This window comes from Salminus brasiliensis, chromosome 6 (genome assembly GCF_030463535.1).
Source record: "Salminus brasiliensis chromosome 6, fSalBra1.hap2, whole genome shotgun sequence".
Classification (NCBI taxonomy): domain Eukaryota; kingdom Metazoa; phylum Chordata; class Actinopteri; order Characiformes; family Bryconidae; genus Salminus; species Salminus brasiliensis.
Window position 1 is genome coordinate 18,733,268 of NC_132883.1, and position 12,869 is coordinate 18,746,136.

The window sequence follows — 12,869 nt, forward strand, 5'->3', positions numbered from 1 at the left end:
GTACTGAAATAGGATGCCACTGTCAATTGTGAAGTTCCAAGAAACCACAACAACCCAGCCAACATGCTTATGTGGGGCTCAGATGGGTTCCAGGTGGGCATGGACTCTGAGTGGGTTTGTTACTGGGATCGAGTTGGGCTCCCCAAACGGGCCTCATCGTTACAGCCCTCCCTTATCTCACATGAGTCCTGGAGACCTGGCCCTGATGGGGATCTATATGTGGGGCCAGTATGGAACCTGTGGGCAAAACTTTCTGGTTCCCAGTTGGGCTACTCATACAGGCCCCACTTGGGCATGTTATCTGGGCAACTCAGCCACAAAGTGACAGACCACTTAAAGCAGAGCACTCGGGGTCCCCAAGTGCTGAGGTGCATAGTGCATAAAAGTGGCCAACGCTCTGCTGACTCAATAACTGCAGAGTTCCAACCCTGCTGTTTGAGCTGCAAAGGGGGGATCAACTCCAAACGAATGCTTATGGATTGGGACTGGGATGCCATAAAAGTTCCTGTAGGCGTAATGTGTAGGTTTCTCGATACGTGATCAAACCCCATCAAGACAGAGGGATCGAGATGGTATGGTAATGAATCATTAGCAGCATTCATTCTGTCTAAAAGGCTTTACCTTTCTCAGATGAAGGACTTGTCATGAATATATAAGTGTTCTAGCTTCATTAACTCGACTGCAATTATTTTCCTGTTGCTAGCTAATGCTAGCTTATCTAATTGAAAGAGCATTTTGTGGTAAAGGTGTTACCATTTGTTTTTCATATTTGACACTTCAAAAAGTGTGGGGCGAGATGTATTGGTTCTGAAAAATAAACAAGCTAAAAAGCTTGCATGTTCTATTGGAATCACAGCTGACTGGCTGACAAACAGCTTGCTTTGACGGACAAAAGACAACTTAGAGATTGATTGATGTGTTCTCTGTTGGAGATGCATTACAGTAGTACGACTTGTGTAGTTCTACATGTTCAAAGGTGTCAAAAGTATTCACATTCATTACTCAGGTAGAAGTGTAGATACTAGGGTTTAAAAAGACTTCCATAGAAGTTCAAGTATCAACTTAAGCTTTTTGCTCAAGTAAAAGTGTAAAAGCACTGGTTTCAAAACTACTTAAAGTAAAAAGGTTAAAGTAATGTAAAGGAAAACAAAGGCCAAAAGCTTAGGCCACACCACAGGGGCCTATAGTGCACTACCCCACCTCCCCAAAAAATTTTTTTTTCTTAAAGCTGACTATAAAAAATTATATAAATCAATGTTAATTATAATATAAATGAATATTAATATAAATTATATTTAAAATATTGGGATGCACAAGGCAGCCTTTTTCAGCTGCATATCTGCCCATTGAAAATGAATGTATTTGAGTAATATCAAATATATTAAAGGAGCATCTATGTGTACTACTAAGCATGAGGAGTAGTTGAGTATTGTAATGGTGCAAAAGGTCAAACTTCAGAGGCATGTTGTCAATAACCTTTATTGGAAGGAAAATGTGGAGCTTTGTTGGGACATTTCACTCGAGTTCTCTAGAGGCTCTGCTAGAACATCTTCATTCTATAGGCTACATATGTCTGCTATGTCACACTTTCCAGATAGCGCAATTTATCTGGATAGGGTTTTTTGAGGGTTTTTTGTTTTGAAAGATGACGAGCCAGAATTAAAACAAACGGAAGTGACGAGGCTATTTTTTAAAATGTAAAGAGTAGAAAGTACAGATAATTGCGTGGAAATGTAAGGAGTAGAAGCAAAAAGTCATCTGAAAAATAATTGCTCTAGTAAAGTATAGATAACCAAAATCTCTACTTAACTAAGGTAACAAAGTTTTTGTACTCGCTGCTTGACACCTCTGTACATGTTTATCAGCTTTAATGTGGATTAATACAGTTACACAAGTGTGATTCACAACTGTATATCATTTCTGAAACCGAAACAGTAAAGTACGGTCGACCATTTGTCTTCATACACATTCAGTTAGCAAAGCAAGAGCTTGTTTATTGGGTAGGCCCACACCTCAAACCCTTCCGTTTCAGTACAGAACATAACAGCACTGAGGCTGTTGTTTATCAACAAATCTAAACTAGAATCCAAGTTATTTTAAGAAGCTGGATCATCCGATAATTGGAGCCATTTACCAGTGATAAGGGGGCATTTAGGTGAGTCGATGAGCTGAATATATAATTCAGAGCTTAGCTGATTGCTGAACTGGTTTGTGGCAGGCCTGGAGCAGTGACTTATTTGAATTAATGATCCTCTCTGAATTGATCTGTCACATACCGAAATAAAAGCACTCCCTTACAAGGCCTGATATGGATTGATAGTGCACATTTAGTGGCTGATAATGGGACCCGGCTGAATGACATGCGAGTTACGATGTTTAAAAATTATGTTTGATGATGCACTAGGAGCATATGGAAAGCTTTTACCTTCCCATATGGTGCTTCCGTATCATTCAGGGAAGGCGCACAGGTTTGGAATTAGTAATGATTAAAATAGGCTTAAAGATGAAATGAGAAAAATGCTGAAAAGAGTAACTTCATCTAGAGCGCTGCCGAGGGCCTTTAGCTGTGAAGAAGAGTTTATTACACTGGAAAAGGCGAGAGCCAGTAGATACACTCATTCCATCACATTCCACCCAAAAGCTAAAGGCAGGCAACAGAACATGGTCGTCAACAAGATTCATACAGAAAAGATGTGAATCCGTATCCATATGGGGACCATCTCCACTCTCCCCTTCTCTCTCGGTGTGTCTCTCTCACTCTCTCTCTCTCCCCTTCCCCTCCACAACCTGCTCACTCCCACCCTCCCTCCTTCTTTCTCCCTCCATCTCTCATCCCTCACTACATTTTCTACACTCTCTTCTTACATCTCCTTTTCACTCTCTCTCAAATGCCTCCATCCTCCTCTTTGTCTCTCCCTTTTTCTCGCCCTGCTCACTCTTCTTCTCTCTCTCTCCCCAGCTCTCTCCCTCTTTCTCTTTTCTGTCTCTCCACCTCTCCCTCTTTCCACCCTGCTCTCTTCTTCTCTCTTTCCTCTCTCTCTTCTCACCTTCTCTCTTTCCTCCCTCTCTCCTTTCCCCCTCTCTCTCTTTCTCGTTTTATCCTCTACAACTTGCTCTCTCACTATAACTCTCTCTACCTCCTGACCACTCTCTTTATTAAAGTCTCTCTCCCCCCTCTCTCCTGGCATCTGTCTCCATCCCCAACTCTCTCTTTCTTTTCCCCCTCTGCTCTCTCTCTCATTTTCTCTCCTTCTCTCTCTGTTGCTCCCTCTAGTCTCTCTCCTGACATCTCTCTCTTTCCCTCTCTCCCTCCTCTTTTCTCCTCACACCTGTTTTTACTCTCGTTGTCTTTCTCAACACCGCCACCCTCTTTCTCTCTGTACCCTTTCTCTCTGACACACACACCCTCACACATCACATATACAGTGCAGTAAGTGATATGACAGTGGGTAGGATGCTACTTGAAGCTGATTTAAATAACGAGGCAGATTTTGCAGCTGACTATCTAAAAGAGAGTCTGCTTCAGTGCCATTACACTGAGCATGTGTGTAAAGGCTTCTCGTACATCCTGACAAACGCTTTCTCACTGCCTCTCGCTGTGTAATCCAGGGCTAGATATTATGTAAATATCCAGCGGGAACCTCTTGGTGATGTGACTAATGGCATGCAGCGATATGTTCTGAAAATGGTACTCAGAGTGATCATGTGTATTGCTTGTCATTCTCCAACAATAGCACAGTACTCATTTGGATTGCTCATTTGCATGCACTGCGTCTATCTTTTGAAGCACAAATCGGATGGGATGTTATGCAGATTTGTCCGATCATCATTCAGTCAAGGGATGCATCAGCATGGGAACAGTGGGTCGATACCAATATCCAGATTTTTCCAAATATGAATGTGTGCTGATGCCACAAGACACATAAACATTAAACAATATGGAAATTGAGCATGAATGTACCTGGATCAGCACTACTGAGAATATAGCATTAAAGCAACAATAGGTAGTTCTTGTACCTTAAAATAGAGGCTTTAAAATTATTGTGATGCTCCGCTGACCTTTAATAGAGATCTATAGCTATAGCATAGATATAGCACTACTCATACTACTTAATACTACCAAAAATTGTGCAAAAGTGTGTGTCCTTTAGTGATGGCTCAAAGCATTAACTCCATGTTCTCACTGTAGGGGGAGCCAAGGAGCAAGAAATGCAAATTCTCACATAATGCTACTTTAATTTTGATGCAGTATAATAAATAAAATGCAGATAATTTAGCATGGTAGTCCAGTAGTCCAACCAGGGAATCAGTCCAGAGGTTTTGTTTTCTATATGTGGGTTTATTTAACACTTCCATCTGCCCTTGGGGAGGTATAACTTTTAAAAAATTAATAACTCACATATAACTAGCATGTGTTTGAACTCACATCCAGCTGGTGCAGCCAGCCCTAGGACAGTCCCTCCAGATTCACCCACACACATACTAGGAATAGGGATAGGAATAATAATTATAGTGGCTCTAACCCCACAGTAACAATCAAAAAATATGTGTATTTGTGTTAATTATCACAATTTGTAAAATATCTTTATTATAACGGTGCAGGGGGCCGAAATGGATTTGTTAGAGACTTCTCCCCTAATATGGGACATAGAGGCATGGGCACTTACTTGAGTTTAACACTGGGGGTTTAATATATGTACTCCTGGAATGCTAGACGGTTTGTTTAGGGGATTGATGTTGACATAAACTGGAATCGTATCTGAATATATAAACGGATTAATAATTTATTTAGCTCTGATTGTAGTATAGTACAGTATATTGCTGTTATTATCATCCTGAAGTGACATTGCTGTTACTTCAGGTCAAGCTTTGGTACATGTATCCCATCTGTGGCTGTAAGAATCTACTGTAATAAACAGCATTCTCTTCATTCAATTCATCTATTATTCACTTATTATTCACCATCTTCTTGGCCACACAGGGTCTCTCGTAACATCATGAGCAGATGAGAACAAATGTAGAAGCAATTAATTTGGCCTTACATCATCTAAAGAAATTCACTAATACAAAAGTATTGAGACACCCGCTCATTTATTGATTCTTAAAAGAGCAAGGCTATTACAAAGAGAGTTTATCCTGCTTTTGTTGGAGTAACTATCTCTACTGTCCAGGGAAGAAGGCTTTCTGATAAATTTTGGCGCATTGACTGATGATTTGATTGCATTCAGCGACAAGAGCGCTCATCCCAGACTCATCCCAAAAGTATTGGACAGAGCACCATCCATCATTCCAGAGAACACAACAGTTGCACTGCTCCACAGCCCAATGCTGAGGTCTTTATACCCCTCTAGCCCACACCGATGCCAATAGGTTCCTTTTAATCTGCTCTAGAGTGTCCTACTGTATTGACAGTGCTTCTCTGCAGGGACTAGATAAGCTGTGTGTGTGCATTTGCACATCTGTGTCAGCAACGGGTGCATCTTAAAGTGGCTGAATGCATTCATTAGAAGGGGTGTCCGTACACATGTGGACATGTAGTGTATATGTATTCAAATATTTATACAAAAGGATAGGTATAGAGTGCCCACATGTCTGTGTGAGTATGTGTGTGTGTGTGTGTGTGCCCCCTCAAGTAAGGTGTTATTGCTTATGTGTATCTGTCATTACGTCTTTCAGCACATACTTCAATTTGTTTTCTGTCATGAAGCAAGCTCTGCAGCTGATGATGAGCTGTGAAAGCAGACAGGGAAAGGAAGCTCTTCTCTCCATCAAGTTGGCTCTGAGCATGGAAATCATTTGCTGCTCTGCTGTGTACTCCGTGGCAGGGGAGCTGCTAGTTTGATCTCTATACCGAAAAAACAACACACTTAGGCAACCTTGTTTTCTCAACATTGTTTTTTTTCCCACGCCGTTTCTTGTTTTTGTTGGGCTTTTTTTTGTGATCAAAATCAATAGATGTGGGTTTTTTTTGTTTTTTTCCTGATATTATCTGACTGTGAGGAAAGCGGAGCGCGGCGGCAAATCAATTGTTTACATGGTGCACATTTGCTGAGTTTAATTAGAGTTTGGAGAACAATTTACTTTGTGTTTGAATGAGATAAAGTTCACACACTGAAATCTCTTTCTCCTCTGGCTTTTTTGTGGGGACCGCTGATTACCTGCCTCTGCAGTCTGCGCCACATGCTATCATTTTCTTGTTTCAAATGAATATGACCCTGCTGTGCCTGACAGTTGTGCAGGCCTCATTTAATTCGGAATAGGTTGTGGAATTAAAACTGTTGCTGTGAAAAATAAAAAAGCCATTAGAAATGAACCTGAAACTGGCCAATGGCTGTGGACTCATGGACATATGGTGGTGAACTGCTGCCCATTGGCAAATGATCTGGTATACTGCAATGAAAAACTGTATGGGTGTGGCTGGAGGTAAGATGCACCCACTGCTGACACAGATGTGCAAATGCACACACACACACACACAGCTTGACTAGTCTGTCTAGCCTGTGCAGAAGTATTGCCAATTCAATAGGACTCTCTGGAGCAGATAAACCTAAACCTATTGGCACCATACCTAATGCCTGACGTGGGCTAGAGGGGTGTAAAGCCCCCCAGCATTGAGCTGTGGAACCCTCTAAAGCGGAGTCATGTGAAGTCCTCTGAAATGATGGTGCCCTGTTCAATACTTTTGAGATAAGTTGAGGAGTGTCTAAAAGAGTGGACAGTGAGTGAACACAGTGTTTAGGCACTCCAGCAGCACTGCTGTGTTAGATCACACACACTAACACACCACCATCATGTCAGCATCACTGCAGGGCTGAGAATGAACCACCACCCAAATAATACCTACTCTGTAGTGGTCCTATGGGGTCCAGACCAGGATAAAAGGAGGATAACAAAGCATACAGAGAAACAGATGGTCTACGGTCTGTAATTACAGAATGACACTGTTACAGGTGTAGTTCTTGAGGAACTTTTAGGGGTTCTTCCATTTTAAACTGTGGGGGAACCTCTAAAGGTGCTTTGAGGAATCTCTGAGGAACTTGTTCCTTGCAAAAATATTTTCTTGAAGGTTCCTTAAAGCACCTTAAGAGATTCCTCTGCAGTTCCAAATTGAAGACCCCTCCAAAAGTTCCTCAAGGTGCAGTGTACAGAGTGTTATTGATAGTGGAGCTTTCAATTGTGGAGCTGATAAATGGACAAGTGTAGAAACAAGCAGGTGGTGTTAATGCTATGGATGAGCCCGTTTGACATTCATAATCAGATCTTTTTTTTAGACTCAGCCACCTGAGTGTTAGTGGTTTGAAGTCATCCAAACCCATGAGGACTTTCTGGATGAAGCTGAATGTGTGGATCCGCTCTTTTGGATAATTGATGTAGAGGATGCATTAAACTAACTATTGTGAGAAAAGCATCAGCCAAATAAGGAAAGTCATTAAGGAAAATGTTATCTTCCAGCACAGTGGCAATCCTGGAAGGGTTGAACTGAAAACCTGCACTGAGAAGAGCTGCTGCTGAGTCTGTGATGTCTGGTTCATCTACCTGATGGTGTTTCAGGAATGCATCATGAGGAAATAATGTATGTATAAAGTAAATCTTTGGAAACTTACCTTTCAACCCACAGTCATCTTCCTGCAAGTATACAGGGAGGCCTCAAAGAGCAGCACTACATCAGCTGGTAGCATCACACCTCTCCTGAAAAGAAACAAAAAAAAAGCAGAGGTAGGGCTAGAAGCAGAAGAAGAGACCGAACATGTATGTGAGGTGCAAACACAAACTGTAATAGACCGATGCCCTGTCCAGGGGATCCACCCACTGCCCCTAATGATTTTGGATAGGCTTTGGACCAACCACAACCTTAACCAGGAGGAAGCAAATAAGAAAATGTATGGCTGGATGGATGGTGCAACTACAGAGGATCATAAGCCTTAAAGATGTTCATCAATGCTTCTGCTATCTTGCCAGTACATGCAGCCTTCTCTCTGTACACAGTCATCAGTCACTTGTTCTGCTTGAGTAGCTCTGTATAGTACCTTCTCAAAAAGTTGAGTGATTTATGATTCTGTGTAATTCAGCAAAATCCCAATTTTCCTCCCCACTTTAAGATAAAGGTAAAGGTGCACGTATATTTGTCACTGTACAGTGTACTCTGTACAGAGAAATGTGTCCTCCGCATTTAACCCATCTGGTAGTGAACACACTCACCACACACATGTGTTAGGGGCAGTGAGTACACACACACACCCAGAGCGGTGGGCAGCCAACTCCAGCGCCCGGGGAGCAGAGAGGGTAAAGGGCCTTGCTCAAGGGCCCAACAGTCAGCCAGTTACCCAACTCACTCGTTAGTGCTCTCACCCTATCACATGTAATGCTCCTAAAACTAGGAGGGTGCGGACTGACACATGCCTTCTCCAACACATGCAACCAGCCACTGTCTGGCATTACCTGTGACTCCAATCAAAAGGTAGACCATTCTCAAGAAATTCTCTGACCGGTTGCTGACACAATGTTCTTGACGCAATGCACATGTAGTTTGCATAAGCTTCGTTATCATCTGTAGATGATATCCTCTCCGTCTGTGACACTTCCTCTACTATTTGCAATCTCAGTCATTCCAGGCTCAAGGGATCTTCTTCTCTTGGGAAATTTGGTAGACAGTTCACCACAGCTCCACTGGCTCGTTTGATGTTGGAGTGGAGTGACGCTCTGTGGGTTACTTCGGCTCCTCTTCCACAAGTTGACAGCCACCTCCTCACATTCAGATCTGCTCAGTTTGGTGCGATAATTACCCATCTTCAATTTTAAGCCTGTCCTCCAGCAATACCATCCACAGTGACTTCCTGCAGCCACTGATTTATCACTGGACCAAGCCTTGAAATTGTACATGGTCCTCGCCATGTTTTACAAGATGTCATGCTTTTGGGCTCTTGTTAATTTGAAAGGTTTCCCACTATTCAGATATTCTACTATTCCACTAGACTGTATTTCTAGCTTCAAGGCAGTACTGCACATCATACGAGAAAAAAAAGAGCCACTGGAAACATGTCAGACCAGCTCTTCATACACACCAGGGCACAGAGGTTTCCTGTTGAGCTGGCATTACTCTCTAATCTGATAACTTTCAATACAGCCTTCTGTGGCAGTTCTGCAGAGCTGTCCAGCAAAGTCAGGGTTTTTATATTGTTGGAAGAAGTCAAAATCAGCATGAGGTTAGAACCTTTTTTGTAAAATAGCAGTTGGCTCCTACACTGTGAGGAGTGAGGAGTTTTGGAAGTGTCATCTAACTATCTGCAATCTGTCATCTTAATATCCATAATGAAAACTCTTAACAACAGTCTGTCATGCTCTGCCATCTATGGATAGCAAACAAGATTGTAAACTTTTTGCTACAATAATCTGCTGCCGGATAAATGTCTGCATTTTTTTAATATGTTCTAAGATAGTCAAGAGCTTTAAACATGTCCTGTTTTGTGTTTAAATATTTGAAAGCCCCTGGACACACATTTTAATATATTGTGTTTTTTTTGTATAGTACTAAACGTGAGGGTTAAGTGAAGCCTTCAGCAAAGTTTAAACTGAAAAGTGGAAATATGATAAAACACTCCTCAAAAATCACCAAAATGCGTTCATCAGACCTCTCTGATGTCTGGGCGTGGTCTTAATATTCTAATGAACATGCATGACTGACAGCCCTCAATCATAGGCAAACAAGATTTGTTTACATTACTATGGCAACGCACACAGCCGTGAGACAGAGAAATTGTGTTTTTTAGCTTTTTACATTGAATGCCCATATACAGATACAAGCGACTCTGGGTGGCTGCCCTGAGTGCTCTGATGGTCCCTCCGTCTTACACCGTTCTCCTCTTCGCTTCAATGGCCGGTTTCATGCTGTGCCGGTGGGGTGGGGTGTGTTGGGGCAGGGTACGAGTGGGTGGTGGTTAGCAGACCTCCCTGGCTACAGTGCTGTGTTGAGACCTCCCGCCTGTCTTGGCTTCCAGCTGATAAATTCCACAGTGAAGCGGCATGGCGATAGGAACCGGACACAAGGGAAGATGGATCAGCCGCTCTCCCAGATTTATCTCACCCGGTTTAGCTTTTGCTTTAGTTCTCAAGGTTGCTCAGACTCAAAGAGAGGGCGGATGACCAGAACAGGAATATTCTCAATGTCCTTATATTCCTATTCAAAGGAATATTTTCAATGTCTTGTGGAACACAAGCAGGTCCTACACAATGTATTAGTATTAGTTCCTTGTAAAGTGTTTGGGGAGCGTGCATGCTGTGTATTATGTGGCTAAAAGCAATTGTTGCAGTGTTGTAGCTTGCAATTGGACTCTTGCTCTGATCAAGACAGACTTTTGGTTTTGTTTTCTATCCAGCATCAACAAAAACCACCCACCAAATTTGCCCTTCTGACTAGCAACAGAAATAAGCCTGGCCTGGTTATTGTGCATGTGGAGCTCAGAGAGAGTAAGCTGAATATGATTTATTATTGAACCATTATGTGTAGCAGCTTTTCACAATAACCGTTAAGAACGGGACCACGCGGAAAAGCCCATGGAGAAATCTATTCTGACTCATTGCCCACATTCAGACACAGCCAGCATGTCCCATTGAATTCAAATGCAATTGGATTTGAACTGATCACACTCGAATGGACATTTTTACCAGGTTTGACTCTTGGGGGAAATTGAATATTGTGGGGATATGGGCGCACGTGTGTATGAACCAAAACGGAACAGTCAGAGAGCACATTCAGCACAAAATGAGGACAGAGTAAAACCTACACACTCCTGTGACTGTTTCATTTGCATGGATGTGGGTAGGGATGCGATGTTAGTGCTACAATAGAGATGCTACAAAAGATGATATATGAGAGATACACTGAACAGTTTGAGGTTTGTCATTTGTGTGATTTAATGCAGTTTTACATTTAAATACGTTGCCTTATACAGTTTTTATATGTACAGGAATCATTAAACCTGTGGTATGCGGAGAAGGATTGCGGTGACTTTCTTGTGTGCTTTGGATCATTGTCTTGTTGCATGACCCAACTGCACTTGAGTTTTAGATCACGGCCAGGTGACCTTACGTTCTCTTGAAGAATTTTCTGATGCTGAACTGAATTCAATTCAAATATGCTTAATCTTTTCTGGATATACTTGTCAGTATAATCCATGTATACTTGGGTATAACTGTAGGTAATGTATCTCTGATAAGTACATAAAAAGTCAATTGAAAGCACGCTAACATGATTTTTTAAACTAAACTAAAACTAAATTAAAAAATATTAATAACATACTTGAATAAACTCAGAAATTTTTCTTGGTTTCTTTCTCACTTTCTGGGTAATTTTTACACCTTGCTCTTAAAGAGATTTTGGGAGTCACTCCATGTATGATTGACTGTTGCTCTAAAATTTCTCAATTTGGACAGTGCGACTCTGATTGTAGTTCAGTGGAGTCCTGGAGCCTTGGAAATCTATCTAAGGCATAGTGTGTACCATAAAATGACTGAATATAATGTGAAAAAAAAAAACATTCAGAAATAAATTCATTTTTAACATTTTATTTTTATTGACAAGCCCTATGATTTTGTTGTATAAATAAATTACAACAGCCAAATTTTAGAGGACAGAAAAACAGGCTTGAAAAGACTCTTCCTTCATGACATGTATTAAAGTAGATGAAAATCTCAGGTAAACAAACAAAAAAACACAAGGAAAAAAAGAAGAAAACCCTTTCTCAAATGTTTGCAAGAGCATAAAGCTTGTTGGGCTACAAGGACAATAAACTATAAAGTCAAAGTCAAATTGACCCTGTAACTCCTAATACCCATGAACACAATAAAACAACTGACACAAAGCTGTTACATATTACGTTTCATTCTAGCAACAGCTGTGCATTTCTAACTGGCATGCTTGTTCCCATCCAATACCAGTGAAGTCACCAAATAATCCAATGAATGAGTTTATAGATTTTCATTGCCAGTCACCTTTTCATATGCTCCCCCTATTGAACCGTTGTGCTGTGCTTGTTGTGCTCTTGTTGTGTTATGTTCGGCAGGGCATAAGAGAGAAAAAAGAGAGATCTTTACATGGTGTAGCACCGCATATGGCAGTATTTCAGTATTTGCACACTCACATCTCTATGTAATAGCACTTTCACAGTTATGTCTCAATGTAATTATACTGCACTGTCAGTATTCTCAAGTGAGGTAATATCGTGTCTTCGAACGAGTCCGCTCTGGGGTGTAGACTTTCTGTTCTGCAGTGTGAGTTAACGCTGATCTCTCTATTTTTGTTGCAGCTGGCAACCTGGGACCCAATTCATGGACTAAATGGCAGCCTGTCAGACCGGAAGCTAGAGAATAACATGCGTGGCGTGGTGTTGCGCATTGTTACTGTTCTGGTAAGTACTGCCACTGGATTCCACACTTTCTGTCAGTAAATTACTCCTCAGCAAAGTGCATTTGTCTGCTTTGTTCTCATGGTAATATCCGTTGTTGTGGTGTCATAGAACTTCATTATTTCACATAATTTGACTAATTATTTTCACAAAATGACTTTGCTAATCAAATGTATTTATGTATTAACAGCATGAACTTTTTTGCATATATAATTGCATGGTCTATTACATTTGCATTCTATATCAGATGTTCTGTATCAGCAATTTTAAGCCTGCAGTTTATTACTTTTTTCCATTTGTTTTGATGTTGAGTACAAAAACGTGGCAGAAATGTAAAGACAGTGCGCACAGACGTACCTTAAATGATTATAAAGTATCTCCTCTTCAGCACGCGGACACCGAATGGAATCCGTACTCACAGCAGTGTCTCTCTGCTTGTTTTAATGCACTACCAATGAAGAGCTGTAT

At 41.3% G+C, this 12,869-nt stretch overlaps 1 protein-coding gene across 3 annotated transcripts in view; it reads left to right on the top strand.

Moving 5' to 3' along the window:
* Positions 1-12,869, top strand: part of grid2 (glutamate receptor, ionotropic, delta 2) — a 574,752-nt gene that overhangs the window by 423,044 nt on the left and 138,839 nt on the right. For all 3 annotated transcript variants that reach the window (XR_011979819.1, XM_072681911.1, XM_072681910.1), the window contains exon 9: positions 12,303-12,404. Coding sequence is in view for 2 of the 3 variants with exons in the window: in XM_072681911.1 (XP_072538012.1) it covers positions 12,303-12,404 (102 nt within the window). In the remaining variant the exon portion in view is untranslated. The remainder of the gene's footprint in view (positions 1-12,302; positions 12,405-12,869) is intronic.